This window comes from Bubalus bubalis, chromosome 18, assembly GCF_019923935.1.
Source record: "Bubalus bubalis isolate 160015118507 breed Murrah chromosome 18, NDDB_SH_1, whole genome shotgun sequence".
Taxonomy (NCBI): Eukaryota; Metazoa; Chordata; class Mammalia; order Artiodactyla; family Bovidae; genus Bubalus; species Bubalus bubalis.
Window position 1 is genome coordinate 13988199 of NC_059174.1, and position 24361 is coordinate 14012559.

At 59.7% G+C, this 24361-nt stretch overlaps 1 protein-coding gene across 6 annotated transcripts in view; it reads right to left on the reverse strand.

Moving 5' to 3' along the window:
* The window catches only part of ANKRD11 (ankyrin repeat domain 11), a 119188-nt gene that overhangs the window by 1315 nt on the left and 93512 nt on the right, over nt 1–24361 (reverse strand). For 3 of the 6 annotated variants that reach the window (XM_025268539.2, XM_025268541.2, XM_025268542.2), the window contains 9 exons: nt 21239–21377; nt 14552–14722; nt 14254–14457; nt 13631–13773; nt 11402–11549; nt 4729–11120; nt 3009–3107; nt 2795–2938; nt 1508–1600 (listed from right to left, as the gene is read on the reverse strand). In XM_025268539.2, the coding sequence (XP_025124324.1) occupies nt 1508–1600; nt 2795–2938; nt 3009–3107; nt 4729–11120; nt 11402–11549; nt 13631–13773; nt 14254–14457; nt 14552–14722; nt 21239–21377 (7533 nt within the window). Of the gene's footprint in view, nt 1–404; nt 504–1171; nt 1332–1507; nt 1601–2794; nt 2939–3008; nt 3108–4728; nt 11121–11401; nt 11550–13630; nt 13774–14253; nt 14458–14551; nt 14723–15147; nt 15245–21238; nt 21378–24361 lie in introns of all 6 variants that reach the window. The other 3 variants (XR_006545980.1, XM_025268547.2, XM_044931176.1) reach the window with 3 other exon arrangements.

Below are 24361 nucleotides of genomic sequence, written 5' to 3' on the forward strand. Positions count from 1 at the left end.
GCTGTGTATTTCACATTAAGAATGCAGAGTGTTGGAATGAGGACGGTACCTGGGTTAGCCAGATGAGTCACAACCCGAGGCAGCACGTGTGGACTGGGAGGGGAGGTGTGAGGGAATGGGGGTGTGGGGCATGTTTTGGGAACACATGGGAGGTAGACGCATGGCGGGTGGGAGCACAGACTCGGGTTAACAGACTTAACGATGTGACAGTGATTGTGCAGGAAGCTCATCTTCTTTTCTTAGATGAGCACACAAACATTTAGGGCAGGATATCACAGTCTCTAAATTGCTTTAAAATAATTCAGTTTAAAAAACTATTTCAGAACTAAGCCCTGTGTGCACCAGCAGGCCAGGCGTCCTCGGCACGCAGTCACTCATGACCCTCAGAGTCGCGCTGCTCTTACTTAATTTAAGGTACTACGTAGTGTCTCCATCTCTGGGTGCTCCCGAGCCTGAGCTACTCCTGGGCTTCTGAACTGCTGTACAGTCCGAGTTTTCAGTGACTGAAATGAAACTGTTAGGCTGAAACCCCGTGACACCCCACAGGCATGCCTGTTTACCCAGAAAACTGCCCTGAAGATGCGGGACCTGAGGAGGGTGGCCTGTCTCCTAGTGGGACCTCGTCCACCCTGTGGTCCCAAACGAGCGGCCACGCGCAAGGAGCCCGTTCCACGGGGGTGTGGCCATTTCATGCCCCTGCACTCTCGTTTCTTTTTCTGTCCATTACTTTTTAAGTTCTTGGCACATTAAGGAAATTTAGACTCACGTGGTCTTTTTAACGTACCAAGTCTCATTTTACTTTGGTCAAAAAGTATCTCCCTATAGCAAAGTTTTCCAGGCAGCTCCCTTCAGGCAGGCTGGTGGTGGGAGGACTGACCATGTGACCTCCACACCTTGGAGCTTGTCAGAAACACGGCCTCAGCCAAGCCTGAACGCCCTGTAAGCTGTTGCCTCTCTGCTCTGGGCCCCTGGCCACCCCCTTGGGTATGGTGCTGGGGGCAGGGGTCACCGAGGTAAGGTTGGGGTGAGGCTGGCAGCCCAGCGTGGAACCTGGGTCTCGCCTCCATCAACTCCACACTCAGCAGGCCCTGCCTCATGGGCGCTACCCTGCAGCAGGCGCATCACTGCTGGTGTGTGTTCACGCGCCTACAGAGGAGGACGTGCTTCTTACTTGCTAAGCTCTCTATCTCCCCCCTGTCCTCTGCCTGCTGCACTGGTCAGCACATCCAGGGCAGGGCTGCTGGTGGATGCTGTGACCTTTGAGGAGGGTCAAGGTGGGGTCCCACAGAGGTCTGACCGCCAGCTGGTGACAGGAGCTGCTCCCCGCACACCTGGACAGGAGGGAAGACACTCTAAGAGGCAACATGGGGGCGGGGAGGCCTCGCTCGCTTGCTGCCAGCTGGGCTCAGAGCCAGTGTGAAGCTGCCTCCTCCACACGCAGCTCCACAGCAGCCGCCCCCACCCGGAGAGCCCGGCCCGCCGCTGCCGCTCAGGGAGGGGGGCTCACCTTCATGCGGTCGTACTTGTCGTCCACGTCCTGCAGCCAGGATATGAACTGGCGGGCGTTGAACCTGTCCCGCACTGACTTGTTCTCATCGCCCTGCAGGGAGAACCAAGTGCACGTGAGCGTCCGGGAGGGGCAGCTTCCTGGCGGTCAAGATCCGCCCCCCTACTTGGGGTGCAGGTGCTGGAACCCCAGTGTCCCCACATCAAGGGCCAACCGGCAGGACACACCCCCACCCTCCTTATGGGCCCAACAGCCGCCCCCCAACACTGTCCAGGGTGGAGCCGCCCTGCAGGTGACTCTGGACCCCCTCAGGGTGGGCCCACGATGGCATCTGTCCAGTTTCTTCTTTGTGAAAACTGCAAGTGGTTTTTTTTCTTTGAAAAGGACATTTGGGAGGCCTGAGGTGGCTGAGGGCCCCTGCGGTGGACAGCGGTTTAGGAGTGGACCAGGTGTCCCCACCGGCTCCTGGCGGCTGGGTGGGCGGGGCCTCTCCCCAGAGCCGCAGGCAGCCACCTGCCTGAGGGGCCCCAGCCCAAGACCTCCCGTCTCTGGACCTTCAAAAGGAAGCCCAACAACGCCCTTTCAAGGTCAGGAGATCCTTTTTCCTTTTAGATGCAAAAAGCAAAACTTCTATCTAACCAATTAATGCTTTTTTGTTTTACGAAAAACATGTCACTGCTGGCACATTTTGAAGTTTTGTATCCTTAAAGATAACCACTGTTACGTCACATGTGGCCAGCCTCCATGTATGCCAGTGGTTGGGGGACGGGAGCCTGTTAGGGAACTTGGTGCCAAGGCCTGAACAGAGACAGAGACAGAGGCAGAAGGCAGGCCCGGAAGGACACACTCTGGGCTGTTTTCAGAGCTGCAGCGGCTGATGAGAGTAGGTCAGGGTGCATACAAGTCAGCTTGCTTTTTGCACATTAGATCTCTGACATGTCCATGCATAGGGTGGGGGCCCTGAGGGGTACAGGCTCCACCTACTGGGACAGAGGTGGGCTGGACCCTTGGAGTGGACACATGGGGCCACTCTAGAGGACCGACGAGGCAGATCGTGTGTTCTTACAGGTGGCACCCTGGACCCTGCCCCAGACCGGCGAGTCACTGGTAATGGCCCCTGGGCCTGCCTTCTGTCAGTGGCAGCACCGCGTCCCCAGGGCGACAGTCTCTCTGGGTCCTCTGCTCAGGAGCTCAGGAAGCCCCAGGGCAGCCGCTCTGGCTGCTTGTGTCCGAAATTCATGTGAGCTTCAGAGGAAATGGTCAGCAGACGCCCAGCCCACGCCCCACCTGGCTCTCCAGCGGCATGTTGTACACCTCTGAGTCCAGCAGCATGGTGCAAGCGCTGAACGGCACCGCCTGGTTCGCGATGGTCCTCGCCGCCCGGCAGTGGACCCGCAGGATCTCCTGTTCGCAGGAGACGATCAGCTTTTCCTGAAGAAGAGGGGCCGGTGAGCTGAGAGGGTGGGAGCTGGGTGCCCTGGGCCCACGGCTGCACACTCACCCGCTCGATGCTGTGCTGCAGGCGAAGCTTCCCCCGGACGGCCTCCTGCTGCTTGAACAGCTCCTTCAGGGGCTCTGCCAGTGAAGGTGGGGGCGCGATCTGTGGTCACAGGAGAGATGGGCTCATCAGGGGCCAAGAGCCCACAGCATCTGGATGCTTGTCCCTGAGAGCAGGTGAGTGAGCCCCCCTGCCCCAAGGGAGCTGCAGGCACCTGTGAAGAGGGCAGGGGAGGAGGAGGCAAGGGAAGCCAAGAACTGGGGGTCTGCACTGCTACCTTGGTACGGTCAGGGGACAGAGGACCAGCAGAGTCCTCTGTTTACCACAGGCTTCACACACCCTGAGTAATGTGAGGCATACTGGGACGCAGCTGCCCAGAGGCAACAGAAGAGTGGGCTTGCCCGTCTCCCCAGGGTGTAGGGCTTGCCCGGCCACTTTTGAAGAGACGCTGCCAGGCCAGAGAAGCCCATGGATGCCGGCAGCCACCCCCCAGGGAGAAGCCAGTGCAGGAAACGTGCAGCCATGACCATGGGCTGGAGGGGGCAGGAGGGAGGAACAGCCCCCAGCTGCAGACAGACCGTCTAAAGGGCTGCACTTGAGGCCCACACTTAAGGTATTTGCTGTCTTCCAATCTTTTGGTTTAAAATTAGCTCAAAACTTGAAAAGGGAAACCCCAGCTGGGTCTCTTCAGCTGCTGGCCTGCCCCCTCAGGGCCCAGGGCACCTGGCAGATGTCTCCGTCAGGGTCTCGGCCCTGAGAACCCCTCCTCCTACTCCTGAGGGTGGAAGCCCAGGCCCACCTGCGGGGCGGCCTGCTGTGACCCCGAGCCCTGCACCTCAGATAGGTTTGAGACTGGCACACACGCAGGCTGCTGTAGGTGAACTCGAGTGGCAGGGGGGCACAGCACCCTTGGCTGTTGCCTGGTTTCTAGTTCCAAGTGTTCTACAGACAATCAGCAGAAAAGTCCCTCTTACTGAACAGAGATCCCAGGACAGGTTCCTGAACCTAGTGCCTCAGGCCCCGTCTGTCTGAGGACAGGCCCCCCTGAGCCTGATGGAAAGAACAAGAGGAAAGCTGGGTTTTCCGCAGAGAAGGGGATGGTGTCGAAAAGCGAGGCGAGGTAGTGCACACGTGTGAACAGGTGGCGCCTGGGGAGCATCACGAAGCTCAAGCGGCCAGGCTCTGGCTACAGGTGGAGAAAGGTGGCCCAGGTGGGCTCTCCTGGCCATGAACCCCGTGCCTGCTCCCAGGTGGGGGGTGGGGGCCAGCCGAATGTGGAGGACATGCTTCTGCAGAGATCATGTGGCAGGACCTGCCCACGGCCCAGATGCAAGTACGGGGATGGGACAAGGGGTATGCACGGCTTGGATGGTCACAGCTGCGCAAATGTGGGGTGAACCACGGCGCAAGGGGGCAGGGTGGAGGCCTGTGTCTGGCAGGCCTGCTGGGTGGGGACCTGCTTCAAGGAGGCAGGAGCAGCGCCCTCCGGCCCCTGGGGAAGAGGGATCTAGGGCCAGGTTCTGTAGAGGCCTCGTGCTGTGGGAAGGGGAGCAGAGGGGGCTGGGCATGCCTGAGGCGGGTGGGCTGGGGTCCAAGCGCAAGGCAACCCGGCGGCTGTGGGGCGGGAGGCGGGAGGCGACACTGGGCAGTGTCGTGGGCAGATGGCGAGTGGCAGAGGCCAGCACGGAGGGGGCTGCTCCCCGCCTCTGGGGCGGGCACTCACCACGGGGATGTGCAGCTTGCTGAGTGGCTTGCCGTCCAGGAGGTAGGAGCCAGTGTAGGTGACATACTCTGCGTAGCACTGTGGTGCCTGCGGGCTGATGTAGCACAGGATTTTGCGCTTCTCCTCAATCTTCTTCCGGATCTGCAGGTACTCAAAGTATGGGTTGGACCTGTCGCTGTGGTAAGGCTCGATGGCGTCCAGCTTGATGGCGTCCACGATGGCGGCCAGCGTCTGCTGGATCACCTCACGTGTCTGCCGCGTGGACGTGTGCATCTGCTGGGCCAGCTGCTGGCTGGAGCGCTGGAAGCGGCGTTTGCGTGGGTGCTGGGCCTGGGGGTCGTCGTCCTCAGAGCTGCGACCCTTGGCCCTAGGGGTGGGCGTGGGCGTGGGCTCCTTTTCGGTGGGTGGTGAGCTCTGCTTGTGCTGGTTGGCCAGCATCTGGGCACGGGTCCTGGTCATGCGCTGAGGGATCTCCTCCACCTTGGGTGCCTTCGGGGCCTCAGCTGTCGCTTTAGGTTCTGGTTCGGTGGATTCAGGCTGGACGCTGTCCGGGGGCCCCTCGAGCCCGGCACTGTCCTGAGGGCCGGCCCCATCTGCCACGTGGGCCTGAGCCGAGCCATCCCCGGGGGCATCGGGGGTGCTGTGGGGCGAGGCCGAGGCGTCTTGGCCCTCGGCCTCCTCATCCCCACTCCCTGGTGGACGCTGCTCTGAGAGAGCTGGTGTGAGCCCTGAGCCAGGGTGGGAGTCCTCAGGGGCTTTCCCGTCTGGCCCGGACCCTGCCTCTGCCGTGGCCTCAGGCAGCGCTGCTGGCTTTGGCTCCTCCGGGGGCTCTGGTGCAGCTTCGGTGGGGAGCCGGGCGGCCGCCTGGTCAGGAGGCAACACCAGCTGTTGGTCAGCAGCTGCCCCAGCAGCCTCCCCACCGCCTGGGAGCACAGGGGCCCCCAAGGGGGTGTTCTCTGGAGGAACAAGAGGACTCTCTTCCACAGGCTCTGCTTCCACGTCAGGAACGTCCTTGGTCTGGAGAGGGAGCTCTGGCAGTGAGAAAGGCCCCAGGTCGAGGTCGTCCTCGGCAGCAGGGAAGGCACCGGGCCAGGGCACCGGCTCCACCTGGCCGAGCGCTGACAGGTTGTGACCACCTTCCAGGAAATTATTCTCCAGGGGCCCCAGTGCCTCCACCTGAGCCACGGCCGTCACACACGCAGGCTCTGGGGGTGCGTCAGGGGGCGCTTCCGGAAGGGACTTGCAATTACTGAAAAAGGACTCCAGCCGGGAGGGAGGGGCGAACGGGGCCGACTCCTCGGAAGCAGAGACTGCGGCTGGGACTGCTCCCTCAGCCTTGTCCTTAGCTTCCAGTCCCGGCTCGGGGACCGGCAGAGGGTATGAGACAGGGGACCCCGGGTAAGGGGGCTCAGGATGGAGTGACTCGGCGGGGCAGAAATGTTTCGGGGACTCGGGGAACCTCTGTGGGGACTTCAGTAGGAGGTCCGACCCCACAGGCCAACCGGCCATGTCACCGGGAGCACCCCCAATAAGGCCAGGGGGCAGGCCCTGCTCTGCAGCAGCAGGATGCGCCCATTCGACCGGCTCCTCTGTGATGACCGTGCTGAAGGGGCCCTCGTCCAGGGGCTCCAGGAAGCTGGGCTCTGGGGGGATGATGGCTGCAGTGGCCTGCTGGTCCTCCGTGGCATCCAGGGGAATACCGAGGTCGGGGGGGAGGGCCCCCTCCATGGACGGGGCCAAAAGCTCATCTCTGTGTGAAGGGGAAGACTTGGCTTGTAAACCAGCAAAGGCGCCCTCTGGGGAGGGGGTGAGGTTGACTGTGGCCGCAGGCGGGCAGTGCAAGGTGTCGACTTTGGGGGAGGGCATGCCGTAGTCCGGGGAGTAATATCCTGGAGACAGGCAGGCGAACTTCTCCGCGGGTGCTGGAGGGCCAGGGGCCTTGTCCTCGGGGTGCTGCCCTGGTGAGCCGTAGCTGGGTGCAGCGGGGACGCTCTGCTGTCTGAACAGCTTGTCCCCGAGGCCAAACTCCTCCTCGGGGGTCCTCCTGACGTCCACAGAGACCGAGCGGTAAAGGTTCGTGCACAGTGGCCTCGTTGGTGTCTGGCCTGGGGTCTCTGAAATCCCACTTGTGGCCACAGAGAACCTGTCAAAGAAAGAGGGTGAGCAGGCGCTGGCAGAGGTGCTGGACATCGGCTGGGGGTCCGTGCAGTCAAACATGAGGTCGGGGTAGTCATCGGCGCTGCAGGACGGGGTCCGGGGCGTGTGCATGGCCTCCTCGTAGCTGGGGCAGGACACCACCGAGGCGGGGGTGGGGACCCCAGTGGGCCGGCCATGGTCAGGCCTGGGGGACGCAGGCAAGACCTCTTTCATGTGGGGTCCTGCCAGCCAGTCCCGGGGGTCTACTGCTAGTCCCTGGTGGGGCTTGTTCTCAGTGGCGGGGGCAGGAGGAGCTGACTCCTTAGGTTTTCTGTCCTTTGGGGTGAGGTCGGGCCCAGGTGGCTTCTTGGGCGGGCCGTCCAGACTCTTCTTGCGTGCGTCCTCTGCGGGCCGCGCCTTCTCCTTGAGCTTGGGGTCCCCGGAGCGGTGCCGCAGCTTCTCCATCTGCCTCATCCTCTCCTTGTGCCGCTTGTGCCGCTCCTCGATCTCCAGGTCCTTCTGGGACAGCATCCGCTCGAAGCTGGTCATCATCAGGTCCCCGTCACCCAGAAGCTTCTCCCGAGGCCGCACGTCTTTCTTGCCCGGGTCTCTGGTCGGAAGCAGCTTGTCGTTTCCGTTGCTGAGCTTCGTGGGGTCGCCCTTCTCCTTCTCGGGATTCTCCTTGATCTTCTCCTTCAGCCTGGCCTCGCCGAGCTTCCCACCCTCGTCCTTGGCCTTGTCTCGGAAGGTGCCGGGGGCGGTGTCCCTGGCTGGGGGCTTGGGCTCCTCGCGATGGTGCCGGTGCCGCTCCTTGTCCTCCCGCCACCGCTCGCGGTGCTTCTCCCGCCGCCGCTTCTCCTTCAGGAGGCTGAGGGCGCTGGAGCCGTAAGGCCGCAGCTCCTTCTCCACCTTCTTGGGGGGCTCTCGTTCAGGATCATTTTTCTCCTTCTTTTCGGTAGAAAACAACTCGAGAGCTTTATCCAGCTCATCCTCTGCGTCAGCCTTGGCGCCGTAGGAGGCGCCGTAAGCGTCGCTGTCCAGGAGCTCCTTCTCGTACTGGCTGGCGTCCTTCCGGCTGCCTGCGTCCTTGTAGTCGTCACTCTTGTCCTTCTTCTCGAGCTTGTCCTTCTTGCCCCGCTCTCGATCGTGGCTCTTCTTGGAGGACGACGAGGCATGCCGGTGCCGCTCCCTCTCCCGCACCCGCTCCTCTAGGGGCTCTGGAAAGGACACGTCCAGGAGGGCGCTGAGGCTGGGGTCCTGGCCACGGTCGGGGAAGCCGTCGGAGGATGCCTCACTGGCCTTGTCGTTGGAGTCCTCGCGGAAGTCCTGCAGGGCCTCCTCCTCCAGCCGTTCCAGCAGGCTCTTCTCCGCCTCAGCGCCCTTGCTGGCCTTCCTCTCGCGGCCCTGCTCGCGGTCCGGCCTCTCCCGGTGCCTGGTCTTGGCCTTGTCCTCCACAGGGGGCCTTTTCTCCCCCTTCTCAGGTGGCTTCTGCTTGCTCCTCTTGTCCTGCACAGAGTCCACAGATGTGCGGTCCTTCCTGTCCTTCTTCTCCTTGTGCTTCTCGAAGGTCTTCTCCCTCCTGTCCTTCGCCCCGTCCGCGGCCCCCTTCTCCTTCTTCTTCTCCCTCATCTCTTTGTCCTTCTGCTTCTCAGCATGGGCTTGCCTGTCGGCTGAGTGTTTCCGGTGCCGGTCAGGGGGGTGCAGCTCCCGCCCGTCCTCTCTCTCGGGGGGGCCGTCCCCCCGCCCCTCACTCGCCTCCCCGACTTTGAATCCGCTTGCTGTGTAGTCGTCTTTTTCATCTTCACTTTCATCTGTGAAGATATCTGCAATATACCAGCTTTTCTCTTTGCCCTTTTTCTCGTCTTTTTTTTCAGAGAAGTCCTCGGAGAGGAGTCCAGGGAAGGCCTTCTCCCGTTTGTCTCTGCCTTGATCAAGGGATGCCTTCCTCTCCTTGTCTTTGCTGTGCACGTCTTTATGCTTTTCCTTGGCATCCTTTTTCTCTTTAAAACACTTATCAAACTCTCTGTCCCTCTGACATTTCTCAAGGATGAGTTTTTCGCTTTTGTCCTTGTCGCTGGACTTCTCCTTGTGTTTCTCCAGCTTCAGCTTCTCCTTCTTCTCCTTCTCCCTCCCCGGGTGGTGCCTTTCCCAGGGCTCCAGGCTCTTCCCAAAGTCACAGCCATACTCCTTCAGGTCCTCCCTGTGTGCCTCCTCGGGCTTCACGCGCCCATCTCTCCGCTCCTTAGCAGCCTCGGGGGGCTCCTTCCGGTCCCGGCTGCCCTCTGTGGACTCACGCCGCCGTTTGTCCTTCTCGCAGAGAAAGCTGGGGACGACCCTGTGCCTGTCAGCCACGTGCTCTCGCCGCCGCTCCAGGCTGTCCCTGTCCTTCTTCCGAGAGAAGATGTCCCTGTCACCGCGCTTCTCCCGGGCCTTGCTCTCCCGCCTTTTCTCCTTGCTGTCCTCCTTCACCGTCTCCAGGATCAGCCTGGCCACAGAGTCGCTCTTCATGTCCCTGTAGTCTGTCACTGGGGAGTCCCAGCTGTCTTCCCCTTTGAAATCGAAGGAGGAATCCGACAGGTCCGAGAACCAGCGATCCTGCTGGTCGTCAGAGAGACTGAACTTGCTGTCTTCGTTTTCCAGAAACTGACTTTTGTTACAGTACTCATCAAAAGCAGAGTCCTCCCGATACCCTTTTTCTTTTCTGAGTTTTTCTTTATCCTCCTTGAAGATCTTCTCCTTCTCTTTGGGAATTTTTTCCTCCTTAAAGTCATTCTTTTTCTCTAACTTTGAAGGCCTGTCTTTGGACTTCTTCTTTCTTTCCTCTTTGTAGAGCCGCAGCTTCTCCTCTTTAGGAGACTTTTCCTTCAGCAGCCTCTCCTTCTCCGCCTTGTTTGAACGGTCCTTCTCCTCCCGGAAGGCCCTGCCCCCGTCCTTGTTCAGGTCCCTGATTCTCTTCAGCGACTTCTCCTCTCTGGAGACCTTGATCATCTCGTCCTTAAAGAGCCAGTCTTTCTCTTCCGACTTCATCTTGCTGAGCTTCTCCTCTTTCTTGCAGTGGTCTCGCTCATGCTTCAGGCCCTTCAGCTTGTTCTCAGCAGGCACGTCGTCCAGGAGGATGGCCTTGTCCGCCCTCTGCTTCGAGTCCTCATACTCGTAGGTAAAGCTCTTCAGCTTCAGTTCCTGGCTGACAGAGCACAACCCCTTCTCCTTGCTTTTGTGTTTATGTTTAGTCTTGTGTTTCTTGACGACTTTGCCCTCCTTGTCCAGCTTGGGGATGGCGCCATCCCCACTCGGGTGAAAGGAGTTCTTCCTGTCGGGTAGCGTGCCCTGCAGGCCGGCCCTCTTTTTGTGCTCCTGTCTCTTCCTGACTGGCTTCAGTGACTCCACGCTGGAGCCTTCGGAGGAGCCATCAGACTCACTGCTCAGTCTTGTCCTGGTGGAGTCTGATAAGGAGCTGACCTCAGACCAGGCGGGAGAGGAAATGGTTTTCCAATTGTCTGTCCGCCAGTGCTTGGCGTGTGGGTCCGCATGGCCGGTATTATGCTTCTGGGCGGTGGAGCTGCCGTGGGATGAGGTGGAGGAGGCGGACAGGGAGCTGAACAGGGCGGGGTCCTTCAGCACCAGCGGGGACTCCTTGAGGCAGCCCGGGCTGCCCGCCGAGTCCCCGCCATCCTCGCCACTCTCGGAGGACTCACTCTCAGACTCGGACGAGCAGAACGTGTCGCCCCTCTTCCCAAACCGCACTTCTTTGCCCTTTATTTCTTTCTTTCGCTTCTTTTTCACTTTATTTCTTTCCTTCTGCTGCTTGCAGTTCGAAGGCTCCCGGGTCTTGTTGCCGGGCAGCATGGTGTGGGCTGAGAGTCTCAGCTTCTCCCCCGCCCCCACGGCGACGCCGACGTCTTCCTCGTCGGACGTGTCCGACAGGATGCGATGAGACGCCTTCTTTGGTGCAATCGTGCTGTTTTTAGTGTAGCTTTTCACTTCCATTTTGGGTATAGAAATAAAACTATTTGACTTGGCTTCTCTTCTGTAGTCCTTTTTCAGTAAGTGTTTGTCATCCACTGGCGGGGTTCTGTCCTGCTCGTCATCTTCGTCAAACTCATACTCGTCCTTGACCGGGGTCACGGTTTTCTGCGGCTCTGGATTCTTGGCCTTGTGCTTTAGGCCCTTCTCAAACTCAGAGTCTGTGTTATTGCCATCGACCGAGCTGGAAGGTGCGAACGACGGGGCGTCCTCCTCCTCCTCCTCGGAGCTCTCTGCAGGAACAGGGAGAAAGGAGTCAGGAGCTGTTCAGGCAGGGGCAGTGGCAGACAAGCCCAGAACTTGAATAACTTGACTGAGGCTGGCCCTGGGCCGAGTGGCCAGATAGGAGTCTGCACAGACACGGGGCTGGAGGCCTTGCACCAGAGTCCCACCCAGGGTGGGGTGCCCTCACAGTCTGGAAGTTCTCACCGGTGCCGGGCATCCAAACAGGCTGCCTGCAGTGAGACCACCTGTCCTGCCCCCTGCCTGCCCCGCTCCCCACCCCAGCACTGACCAGCTGAGCTCTCCTCGCTAGACGTGTAGGTGCCCTTGCCCAGAAGCAGGTTCACCATGGTCGGGGAGCTGGCCACCTTCAGCGGTGTCTCGCCCTTCCTGTTGCTCTGCTGAGGGTTCCCTCCGTACCGGAGCAGCAGCTTCACCACCTGTGTAGCAGTGAGAGGCACATCAGGGACGTGAGGAACGTGGAGCAGCCACCGCACCACCGCCTGCTCATAGGGTCTGAGCATGCTGCCCACCGGGCCTCTCCCCACCACAGACCCATCACACAGGTTCCTGGTATTTGGTCCAAAGTTTTGTACTGGGTAAGGGTGGGGGTGGGAGGGCTGTTACAGACTAGGTAAAACAAAGACCAAGCTTCCACAAGCACGTGTATTTCATGTTTTTTATTTTGAAAGTAAGATTGCCTGTTTCTACTTTGTGCCCAGGACAGCTGAACCCAAGGAGAGGCGGACCTTGACGTGTCATACTTTATAGAGACGAAGGTCTGTGATGACCCTGTACCCAGCAAGTCTATCAGCACCATTTCCCTGAGGGCATTTGCTTCCTTGGTGTCTCTGTGTTACATTTTTAGTAATAATGTATTTTTCTCCTTTCTTTCAGGCCCTGCCATGCCTCATTTGGGATCTTAGTTCCCTGACTCGGGGTGGAACTCGTGCCTCCTGCCGAGTAAGCATGGAGTCCTAAGCACTTGACCTCCAGGCAAGTCTTGAAATAACATATTTTTTAAGTGGGGCGCAGTTAATGTTTTACACTCTTTTTTGATGTGGTCCATTTTTAAAATCTTTATTGAATTCGTTAAGATTTGCTTCTGTTTCTGTTTTTCTAGGCTGTGAGGCATGTGGAATCTTCACTCCCTGACCAGGGGCTGAAGTGGCATCCCCTACATTGGAAAGCGAAGTCTTGACCACAGGCAAGGCCCCTAGTTGACGTGTCTGTCTTGACGAACAAGTGCAGGCTGTTCACAGACACTGCCACCGCGCGCCCGACAGCGACCGTCCAGCGCAGGCAGTGTGCAGTGCGTCAGGAAACCACCGCTCCGCTGCCATCCTCGCTTCACTCCGGTGGCCTCCCCGCCCCTCCGGCGGCTGGCAGACTGGACAGGGGAGAGCAGTAACTGCATCTCCACTGCGGAAGCTCCCCTGCCCTCAATCACCACCGTGGACAACCCTGGGGCCAGAGGCTGGGCTCCAGGGCCGTGTCCTTGCTGTCTGTCAGCTGAGGGCCAGCCACCCCAGCTGCTGAAGGCCACCATGTTCCCAGCACTATGGGCCCTCCCTCTAGGACTAGCGATGCAGGCCAGTCCCCTTCACATGGAGAAAGGGTCTCTGCTGTACACACCCTTGTCCACCTGTACAGTCCAGGGTCACTTCCCATCTCCTAGTCTTCCAGCTCCCCTCTGCAGAGGCCCCCCGTCCTGAGGCCCCGTGTCCACAAGCCTCTGACTGCTCTCTAACAACAAGTTTAAAGATGAGCTTACAAACGCAGGCCTCATTTCATGTACACCTGCCCACTGCTCCGGGGATATTTTTAGCAAATCCTGGATATTTCATGAATTTTTCAGCCTATTTCTCTAAAAGGGCTCTTAAGAAAGAAAAACAAAACCCCTCTCATCTTCCCTAAAAGTTGCCTAATTCCTGACGTCAGCACTCAGGTGTCTGCAGGAGCTTTAGCATCTCGAGCCCTTCCCAACCTCTCCCGGCACCCATGTGTCATTGTCCCATTGTGCCCATCCCCCTGGCCGAGCTGCTGGTTCCCTGGCACCTGCCAGCAGTGACCAGCAGGGCCACCACCAAAGACCAGATGTCACACATCACCACGCTTGCCTCCCGTCTCTAGACAGGGGCCTTTTCAGGACATTGTGCTGTGGAAGTGGCCAGACCCTCACCTACACGTGTATCTCCAGTGTTGGGCCGGCACCCCAGGTGCTCACAGCCCCTGGGCTGGTCACACGGGTCACCCTGTGTGGCTGCACCCGTCCAAGGTGCCTGGTCTGACAGCACAGGGATGAGGACAGACAGAGCTCCCGTTCTGGGGCTGGCCACTCCACCTTAACATCCAGCCGTACCTGTGTGGCCAGAGCAGGACCCTGACACACAAGCCATGGCAGGTGTGCAGAAAGCTGGGCTGAGCTGGGGTGGGGGGTGGTCAAAGACTCACTTCCTGGTTGCCCTGCCACCAGGAAGCTGCAGCAGGCCCACCCGGGGGTCTGCGGGGAGGCACCCACCTTGTAGTGCCCGTTGTTGGCGGCATCGTGCAAGGGTGTGTCATCATCCAGGCCCTTGGTGTTCACCTCCGCGCCCGCAGCCAGCAGCTGCTTCGCAACATCATAGTAGCCTCGGTTACAGGCCTCATGCAATGCCGTCCAGCCTGGAAACAGACACTCAGCACGTATGTGACTTAACCCTCAAGGCCACTTCCACCTCGGGCGGCACAGGAAACTCTAAGGATGGGTGCCCAGCCTGGGTGTTCTTTCCTGGGGCACCTCTGGGTTGCCCATGACTGCTAGCGGTTAACCCTACAGACTAGGAAGCTGTGAAGGGTCCAGACAGGTGAGCAGCATCATCACACAGGAAAGCAGAGCAGGCCGTGGGTTTGGACAGGCCTCTGTGCAGCAAGCGCAGAGGCCTCCCAAGGAGTGACCACCCCATGGACTTGGAAAAATTGAAGGTAGCACCTCTTAAAATATCAGTATTCCTAAATTAGGTTTGGATCAAACATGTGGGGATCGTGCTCAGCAGGTGTTCTGGGGTCCTAGGCCTCCTGAAGAGGCAGCTCTGGGCACACAGGCAAGAGAAGAGGGTGCTGTGTCAGAAAGCCTGCCCCTGGTCCTACCCTCCGAGCGCTCACCCGCAAAGTCCTTGACGTTGACGTCCGCCCCCTCGCTGATAAGCTCCTTGATGCGCCGGGCATCCCCCCGGATGGCCGCCCGGTGCAGGCGGGTCTCCCCACGCTCGTTCCTCTTGTTCACTTTATCTTTGGTTTTTGAGGCAGAGTTGGGCGTCCCCTTCTGACACACTGTCGACTGGGAGGGGTGCTTTGGTGTCATGTCCACTGCAGGCCGAGGAGAGGACGGCAGAGGTTAGCAGGTGGGATCCACCACCGTCCAAGGGAGGGCGGCCCCCAGCCCTGGACCTCCTGGGCTCACCTGGGCTGTTGGCGGATTCCTCGGCCGTCATCTGCATGAGCAGAGCCACCTGCTGGCGCTCGGAGAGAGGGTAGCCAGCGCGGATCCCAGACAGCCCCATGCCGAAGAGCAGCCCGGCCTTGCGGGTGACGGGCTCCTTCCTGATCCGCTTCCGCTCAGGACCCTGCTTCTCTGTGAGGCGTGAGGGAGAAAGGGGACACTTCATGCCACGGAGCCCTCGACCCCGGAGCCTCACCTGGCCGCGCGGGAAGGGAAGGGACAGCTGGCGGCACGCAGGCCGCCCGGCATCACCTCTTCCGGCAGTAACCGTGCTGGGGACACGATTCCAACACCTCGTCACCAGCCACTGAAGCCAAGCCTGGCCCCCACCGACCATCCACTGCTCCAGGTACCTCCCCAGACCGTTCCCTGCACGCCAGGCGGCGGGACGGCCGACCCGAGTCCCCGCTCACACAGGACGGGCCTCGGTCTAGCAACTGCTTGTGCCTGTGGTCCAGGGCCTCCGCCCCACCCGCCTCCAAGACAGTTCAGATGTAAAATGCAAACACAGTTTAGAGACCCATGGAGAGGTCAAGGCTGACTGGGCGGTACTGTACCTTTCTTCTTGCTTCTAGGAGCCTCCATCTCATGCCATGGCGCTTCGAGGAGCGAACCAGCCTTGCAGTACCACGGCGTGGACTGAGCTGGAGGCATCTAAAGGCATCAACACAGAGCACTAACAAGATACGGGGCCAGCCCGGCGCCCCTCAGCCTCCTCACAGCAGGCACGCTGTGCTCCTCGGGCCCCTCACACACACCCTGTTGGCCACAGACAGCCACAGTGCCCGTGTCTTTCACGGGGCAGGGGTGATGGAGAGAAAAGCACTCCAACTCCTGGGATCAGGAGCCCAAAAAAAAGCTCATGGGAACTGGGGATCCACCAAGTCTCAGATCCCTCCCCTGCATCCCTGTGCGTTTTGGGGGAGCCCCTGTGTGGGGTGTCCTAGGCCATGGGGTGCAGACCACAGGGTCGCCACGGGGGGCCACGCTTGAGAGGTTCTCCCTGCACCCCTGGGCTGGGTCAGACCCCAGAGAAGAGGCAACGTCGCCACTCCCAGAACCCCATACCTTTACCGCTCACCACCTCAAGCCCTGCAAGTATATCACTTTCCATTTTCTTTTAAGAGTTTTCACTACTTCCTTAAACTGCTTGTTTATAAAAACTAGAGCTGTGACTTGCTGACAGCGCTCATCTGTGTCTTATGTGATCACCCCCCAGGCCACCCCACCAACTACTGATTTTTAACCAACCCACAAGGCAGAAGCCCAAGAAAGGAAATTCAGAAAAGATGCTCCTTATCATTGACCAAGAGCCCTGCTCCCCCACAAGCTGTGAAGGCAGTGAGGAGGGGGCGGTGCAGGGGCCCCAACCTTGCACCGGACACGGCTGGCAGAGCAGGGACCTGGTGGCTCCAAGGAGTCCTGAGAAATGAAGCCATGGTGGATGGCAGTCAAGCTGCAGGGCCCGGCCCAGAAGCTACGCCACAGCTAAGTGGTCACCCGGATCTGTCTGGGCACAGTTTCGCACCGTGGAAGGGTGGCCGTGGGTGTCAGAACCCCTGTGCCCCGCCCCCTGGGAAGGGCCTCAGACAATCGGGGGGCGTGGCCTCCCAAGGGCTGCTGCCTAGGGACAATGCAGAAACGAATTCCCCAGAGACAAGGACAGAAGCAAAGCCTCCCACCAGGCTGCCCTGCCAAGTCCACAAGGTCGCCCTGGAAGCAAACAGACCAGCGCCACTTTTCTTGCGTTGCACAGAGGCCTTCGGGACAGACGCCATGCCCATGATTGTACCACACCAGAGGAACCTGGCAGAAGGGCCACAGCCGACTCTGTCTTCAAGCGGCTGTGCAGGCAGTGACACCCAGGGCCAGGGGTGCGCCTCGAGGGCTCCACCTGCACAGCTGTTAGTGGCAGCTGAGAAGCACCTGCTGCCCAGACACTGATCCCAGCTGCAAGGCAGGGCCCTGGGGACCCAGGCCTGCAGTCTCAGGAAGAACGAAGGCCACCCACAGGTACACCGAGCACATGGCAGGCAGGCCCCCTACCCTCAGGGATGGGGGAGCTGGAGGGCTGAAGCACCCCCAGCAGGAGTCCTCACGTGCCCGGTGTGAGGAGGTCTCACCCCACAGGTGGAAGTTTCCCAAGGCTTCACACAAAGGAACCCCTAAATGTAATCCTATCTCCTGAGATGCCGGCTTCTCCAGACTGAAGTGCAGTTTTTTTCTACAGGCGTGGCGGGTGCCAGTATCTAGAGGAGCCCATGTCTGGCTGGGCTGAGAGTCCCGGATGGAGTGGGCGCCCCGGAAGCTTGGCCACAGAGGAGTGGAGGCTGGGGTGCTGGCGCTGTAGGAGGGCCCGCCTGCCTGCCCGCCGTGTCCTGTCAGCACGCGCCCACCCCAGAAAGACTTGCAGAGCCTCCTTCCTGCCCTGTGCGACGACCCCAAGGACACGGCAGAGGAAGTGTCCCAGGCAGTGGGCCACTCCCCTCGGTGTTCTGCTAAGGCTTTGTTTCTTACATCCACCCAGAAGCAAAACAGAACCTACAGAAGCCCAGACAGCAGGTACCAAGTTAAGAGACGTGGATACTGACAGGTGTGTGTGAGCAGCAAGGGCAGGCCAGGGGGTGATGTGCGGGGGCTGGAGGCGCTGTGCCCCCCTTCTCTGGAGACATGCCCCTTCCCAGGCTGATGAGGGAGTGGTCTCGTGAACTGAACGTCCCCTCACCACTAGGAAAGCGCAACTATGTAACTTGGCACCCTGATTCTCAAGCTTGGTCATCTTGCTGGTCCTCTGTGAAGTCGGTGCAGATTTATCATCTCTTCCTGGGACGTGGTCACCCAGCCGTAGCTGCAAGGATTCCAGCAGCCCTCAGGCCTTCGCTGGTGTCCCCCCACGAGGCCTCTGGAAGATGGCTCTGCTCCCCCCACAACTGCCCAGCTGGGGCTGTGGTGAGAACAGCCCCGAGCACCTCTGTTTCAGAACCTAGCATGCAGAGTTGTGCCCCCTGACCCCAGCAGAACTGACAGCATCCAGCAGAGAAGAACCCCTGAGTCAGCAGATCCTGGCAGCAAGGACGCAGAGTGAGTTTCGGGGAGAAGACCTCCTTGTGAAACCAGGGCCACCTCTGGCTTTCGGGTGAGCTCTGCAGATGCCTCCCCCTCCACATCCCCTGGTTCTACCTGCCACTCTGAGTGGGGCCTGCTCTCACACCTGCACAGCCGCTGGGCGACCGTGTGCTCTTTCCAGAGCCGGGCTGGGCGCCCCAGCTCCCTTCTGCACCTCAGCGAGGGTGCCAGCACCGTGAGGGTTCACACCTTGCTGCCTGTGCTGCTTCCCAGTGCGGGAGCTCTGTCCTCTCGGGGACGCCATCTGATCTCCTTGAGCCGGCTTCCCCGTGCAGCCCCTCCCGCTGCTGCCACTTGGGGGTCTGTCCTCACTTCTACCTCTCCAGACAGAGTGGACAACAGTTGTTTCCAGCAGAGGCCATCCCGCGGGGGCAGGATGGCACGAGCCTGGGAGACCTCGCGGCCCCTAAGCGAAAGACAGCATCCTCTGGCGCAAGGATCATACGGCCGGCAGGCTGTCCTCGGCCTGTCGCTGCCACCAGAAGCCTGTGTCTGGGACACAGGGTGAGTGCCCATCATCACAGTCCTAGGCTTCCCAGCAGAGGGGTCTCTCTGGAGACTGGTTTGGCACAACAGTAGGGAATCGATGACCCCCTCAGATGTCACCACCGCCTACACTCCACCCTGAAGGGTGGGTGGGCATCCACAGTCCAGGGCTCGGTCACAGCAGGCAGGAGGTGGGGTCAGTGCCAGGCCCTGCCATCCTGACAGTGTCCTATCTCTTGGCCTCAGGAGCACACGGTCCACCACGCAGGACAGAGTCACAGCCAGGCTTCTGACCTAGAAGCCCACCCGGGCACCGTCCACACGTGGCACCACCCCCCCCCCCCACCCCCTGGCCTGTTATGCTCCGGCCTCAGGCCTGTCACCCGGCTGCAGAGAGGACCTGCTTCCGTCCGGTTTCCTGCTGCCTCCTTCTCTGTTTAAAGCAAATGACCATCACTGGCCAGCGAGAGAGATCTGTGTGGCCTTCAGCAAGTCCCTGACCCGAGGCAGGGCGTGGAGGGCAGTTTTTCTCCTCCCCATTCCTGACTAAGGCTTCAGCGCCTGGCGAGGGCGACAGAGTGTATTACACAGGACCAGACGGGAGGCCAGAATCTATGAGGTAAGGTCAGCATGAAGGGACCGAACAACAGGGCTTCCCAACCACTGACCCCAGCTTTCACTTCAGCAACCCCTGCAAACTGAAACCAGGGCTCCAGCAACACACGGAGGGGTCACCCACTCCGCTGGTCCAGCCCATCTGGAGGCCTCCAAGCACCCCTCAGGCCCCATCCCCAAACCCTGGCGACCAGTAGGCAGAGCAGCCACCTGACCCAGACCAAGTGGGCCCAGCCACGCCCTCCAGACTCAGCCCGAGATGGAGCTGGCCAGCACCCCACACCAGTCCTGCTCTCACTGGCGTCCTGAGGACTCCAGGGTCATGGCATGGGTGGCTCACAGAGTGTTACTCTGCTTTGGTCCATGCCCAGCAGGTGGCCAAGTGCCTGTGTGGTCACACAAGTGGCCTCCAGCACTCAGCAGGGCATGTTCTCAAAACTCCAGAGCCCAGCACATCCCCCCAGAACAGGCCCTGTCCCTCAGGGAAGCCACGTGCAGCCACCTCTGTCCCCAGGTGGAGGCAGTGAGACCGTCATGAGACTAAGCAGGAAGCCTGGTGTGTGCTGGTCAGGTAGGTGTGTGTAGAGCTAAGCTCTGGGGGGGAAAAAAAGGCGGAATAATCTGAAGCAGGTCCCAGTCCCACCAAGACTGGCACTGGGCAACAGCAGCAGGCAGGAGGATACCCCTTCTGGACTGTCCTGGGTGCATGTTCTCGGCAGGCTGGCCCCCAGGGCAGGGGTGGGGGTCTGGGACACAGCTGAGGAGACGCCACTGGTGGCTCGGAACCAGGCTGCATCTCCCAGCAGGGGGCGCCGGAGGGACGCGGGCACTCGCCAGGGAGCCCCGGCTGCAGTGGGGGAGGGATGGGGATGACTGCAGCCCCTGGCCTCTTGGGGAGGACTTCATCCCGCCCAGATGGCTGGTCACCAGGAAGGGCAGACAGGTCAGTGACCAGGGCTGCAGGCGAGGTGCCCAGTACTGACCCAAAGGACATGACGCTCCCCGTTACTGGAGTCTGGTTTGCCCCATGAACAAACCAAATGGGTAAGAGAGCTGAGTGGTGGGCCCCTGGGGGTCACAGTCACCCCCTGCTCCAGCAGGCAGCTCATACCCTGCTGTTGAAGGGTCACTAGTCCAGTAGGACCCGTCCCCAAAGGGGCGATGATGATTAGGAGGAGGGTGAGTGCTCCGTGTTGGGCCTCTGCACACAGTCACCCCACAGGCCTTGTGCTGAGGTGCTCCCAGCCCCCGGCCGCCCCTTCCTGGGGCAGCAGTCTTCCTGTGAGTGACAGGAAGGCCTTGCAGGAGGACACTGACCTGCAGATGCCCAGCATCCAAGAAGCCTGAAACCCAACAGCAACACTGAGCCCTGCACAAACCAGGACTGTCCAAGGCGCTCAAGCCTGAGCACGTGTCTGGGCCGGCTGTGTCCTCTGCACCAGACCTGACCCAGAGGGTCCCTGGGAGGATGCCCACGACTCTCCTTGTGAAGGACCGACCCCATGGAGGCTGGTCCACCTTCCCAGTAAAAAGTCGTACCCCAGCTGGCACCACCTGCCTGCAGCACACGACCCCATGTGCTGACTCAGGGCTGGGGGCCCAGGGGCGCCTGTGCAGGAGCTTGAGGAGGAAACAGACTCCTTCCAGGCTTCTCCCTCTGCCACTTCTCCCAACTTTCTCACGTCTATCTCATTTCTGTGCCTTTACTTGTCCTGTGACCTGACGCAAATTCTCACACAACAGGGCCTGCATCCCACTTCATCCTGGCAGGACCTCCGCTCCTTCCCCCGTGGCTGCATCCTGAGGGAAGCAGGACCCCCTCGCGGTGCCAAGGATTCGCCCATGCTTGCCCCTGGCTCAGACGATCGGCAGGCTGGGAAGGCTCCAGCCCCAGGGCCAAGAGGAGGGGAGTGAGCTGGCCAGCAGGGGGACCAGGTTCTTGCCCGGACCCAGCTCGTCCCTGTGAGCAGCTCAAGACGGAACAGCCCTGGGAGCACGGCACCTGCAGCAGTCTCCAGTCCTCCTGCATGCACTCCACCACACGTGAGGGAAGACGGCACTCGCTTCTGCCCATTTCACAGTACCCTTTGGCTTTTACTTCAAACAACTGGGTTAATTTATGTGCGTCGGCAGCCCTGAGGGGAACCCGTTTATCCTCCCATGTGAAGCTCTCCGGAGGCTAAACAGAGTGCGGGTGCCTGGGAGCTCAAAGGAAGAGGAGCTGGTGGTCACACACACACACGGTGGACAACACGGGAGGCCCCTGGGCCGGGGCAATTCTCTGTAGGAAACCTTCCCTATCGGCTCCCAGTCACCCCGCCATCAGTAAAGAGCCTCGCCCAGCACCCCTCCCAGGCCTTCAAGAAGGACCCCCCGGAGTCAGCGCAGAGCCCAGACTGCGAGGGTGGGCGAGAGTGGTACCTGTGTCCGAGTCCTTCTGTTCTCCATTGGCCCCCACGGTGAAGGGCAGCTTCCTCTTGGGCGCACGCTCTCTCACCTCCTTCCCACCATCACTGCGGTCCAGCTTTGGGGTCTTGGTTAGAGAAACTTTATCTTTGTCCTGGAAAAGAAAGTTAACACCTTCAGACACCATCCCCAAATTAAAGTTTCAACGTCCTCACATCTACAAGGACTTCACTTCCTGTGTCAGGAGAACACACCTCACACTTGGTAATGGAGCCTTCTACCCGCCAGCCATGGCACTGCTCCTGGGACGGACTTGGAGGTGAGCAAACACACCTTCAGAGAGGCTTGACCAATGGTGCCCACTGTGCACTATGAAGCCTCCCACTGGACAGGAGCGTGTCTACCCAAGACAGCGGGCTCCCCTCCTTCCCATGGGCAGCCCCCTGCCCGCTCCATGCTCGTCATCTCTGCCCTCACTGCAGGCCTGTGACCCTGCAGGCGGCCCCAGGGTGGGCGGCCCACCCCAGCTCAGGAGCTGGCCTGGACGGTGGTGGGGCGTGGCCATCACTCCCAGCCCTGCTGGCCTCTCGGCAGGTTAAGGACCCAGAAGCCCGCATTCCAGCCCCATCCAGGGAAGTCCAGTCACGCGTCTGCCTTGGTGTCACTGTCTGCAGAACCAGAGGTGATGCCTGCCTCGCGGGAGGGGTGGAGGGCTCAGACTCCACCAGGCCCCACCCAGAAAGAGCAGCACACAGAGCTCTGTGAGTGGGGTGGGACAGGGCGCACTTGGTGGCACCTCCAACTACGCAGTGCCCGGCTCACCAGCCCACAGGGCACCGCACAGGCCATTGGGCTCGCGCGGACACGGAAGACGGCACTGCTACCGCCATGCGGGTCCCTTCCCCAGCAGCAAGCTTTCTTTCTGGAATCCTCCCCACACACACCACCCTCACAACACCGAGGCCCTCAGGTGATCCTAGGAGGGGACACTGAGGCCTGGATGCCGCACAGCCCTGTCTCCTGCGGCCCCAACAGCCCTCTGGTCTTGGAAGGTAACAAGACACCCTGGGTGACCAGGGGTCCCACCAAAGCACATCACAAGCTGCAGGGGCATCTGGAGTGCGCAGAGGGGCCAGCTAGGCGAGGCCCGACACAGGCCCGCCTGTCCCCACCTGCACCCCAACCCTGCCGGAGAACAGACCCACCAGCTAAGCCCCAGGAGCCTCATCACCTTCCCACCAAGAAAACTCCTGGCCCAGCCAGTGACTCTGATCTTTAGACAGAAAAAAGATAATCCAAATCACAATGTCAGAAATGCAAAACATTTGAAAAATCAATGTAATTCACATTAAGAAAATAAAGTACAGAAATCATGACCCTCTCAACTGCAGAAATGGCCTGAGTCATCCTGACACCACCCCCCAAGACACTGTGAGAAGGGTGTCCCCACTTGACACAGGCTCTGCTGCAAAAGATGGGGTTCAAGGCGAGAATACCTATAATCACAACTACTGAAAAACAAAACCACTTTTTAATGAGCAAAAGAATACGAGCGTGCACTTAAGAAAGCGCCTCCACTCCAGCACAGCCATGGGTGCGGGCGCCCACCCAGACAACAGCCTTAGGGGGTGGCTCCTCCAGTCAGAGCAGGGCCCCCCCGAAACCCTGATCTTCCTGAGGGATGGCAGGATTGGACACCTGGAAGAATCATGAGGAATATACAGTCCAACTCTTCAGACTGGTGAGTGGGTGAGGGAGGCTGCTGGACAGAAAGTGGGTGGTTCCTACACGCTACAGACAACTAGGAAGTCACACTGAAGCATGCCGTGTTAATATCAAGAGACATCACACAGGAATAAACCTAACAAAAGATGCTCAAGGCCTCTACGCAGATGACAAATATCCCTGAGAACAGAAACAGGACTGATAAAACGGAGGCCACTTGTGTTCATCACTGTTAACCCAGCAAATCTCCCAAACACATCTTCGCATTCAGAGCAGTCAAAGCCCAGCAGATCAACCTTTTCCAAAATGTACATGGAAACCAAAGGGGCAAGAATAACAAGGATAATTCTGGAGAACAATGAAAGCGGACAAATTAAATTACCAGGTACCAAGATTACACAACAGGTGGCCCTAAGCTAAAGGCCAAAGGTCCAGAGCAAAGAGCAGAAGTGAGCCCCACGTGACCGCCACAACCCAGGAGGAATGGACAGCCTTCCCGTGACAGTGACCAGGTGGACATCCATGGGAAGAAAATAAACATGGACCTTCCTTCGCAGCTCAAAACAAAACTGAGTCCAGACGGATCACAGAGAGCCTGTAGACAACAGGAAAACACGTGTCTGTCTACAGACGTCACTGAGTGTCAGAATGGATCGCGTCCACCTCGACCAGGTTCTGGGGTGCAGAACTGTGCAGTCACTTTGCAAAGTGAAAGTGAAGTCGCTCAGTCGTATCCAATTCTGTGACCCCATGGACTGTAGCCTACCAGGCTCCTCCCTCCATGGGCTTCTCCAGGCAAGAGTACTGGAGTGGGTTGCCATTTCCTTCTCCAGGCGATCTTCCCAACCCAGAGATTGAACCCGGGTCTCCCGCATTGCAGGCGGACACTTTACCATCTGAGCCCCCAGAGGAGCAGTCATTTTGCCCAACTAGTAAACCCTATCTGTCACCTCTGCAGAAAACCCCCCCAATGTATGTGTGCTCACATCCCAGACCTGCATCCGCACAACGGAGGTGGAGCTGAACATCCACACAGCAGACACCACGCAGCCCCAGAGGGAGAACCTCCTTCTTGACAGCAAGAGCCTATCCACGGGAAAGCAGCAGAAATCCCTGCCGTGGGTGCACACGCCCTGTGGGCGGAGAGGCATGGTTAGCGCAGAGGCTTGAGGGGGGCGGGATGGCCCCCAAGGACACTGGCGGTGCTGTGAAACCTGGTCTCCATCATGGTGCTCCCACGCTCTAGAAACGAAAGGTGCATTTCTACTCCAATAAAACGTGAGTGCCTAGCAGCTGGCTAACAGTGTGCAGAAACACACTGCACACACTGCTCTGGGCTGTGGGCTTGCCACCTCACGCCCACTGCCCACAGCTTCCTGCAAACCCCTGGGCGCTCCTCCACAGACACCCCTC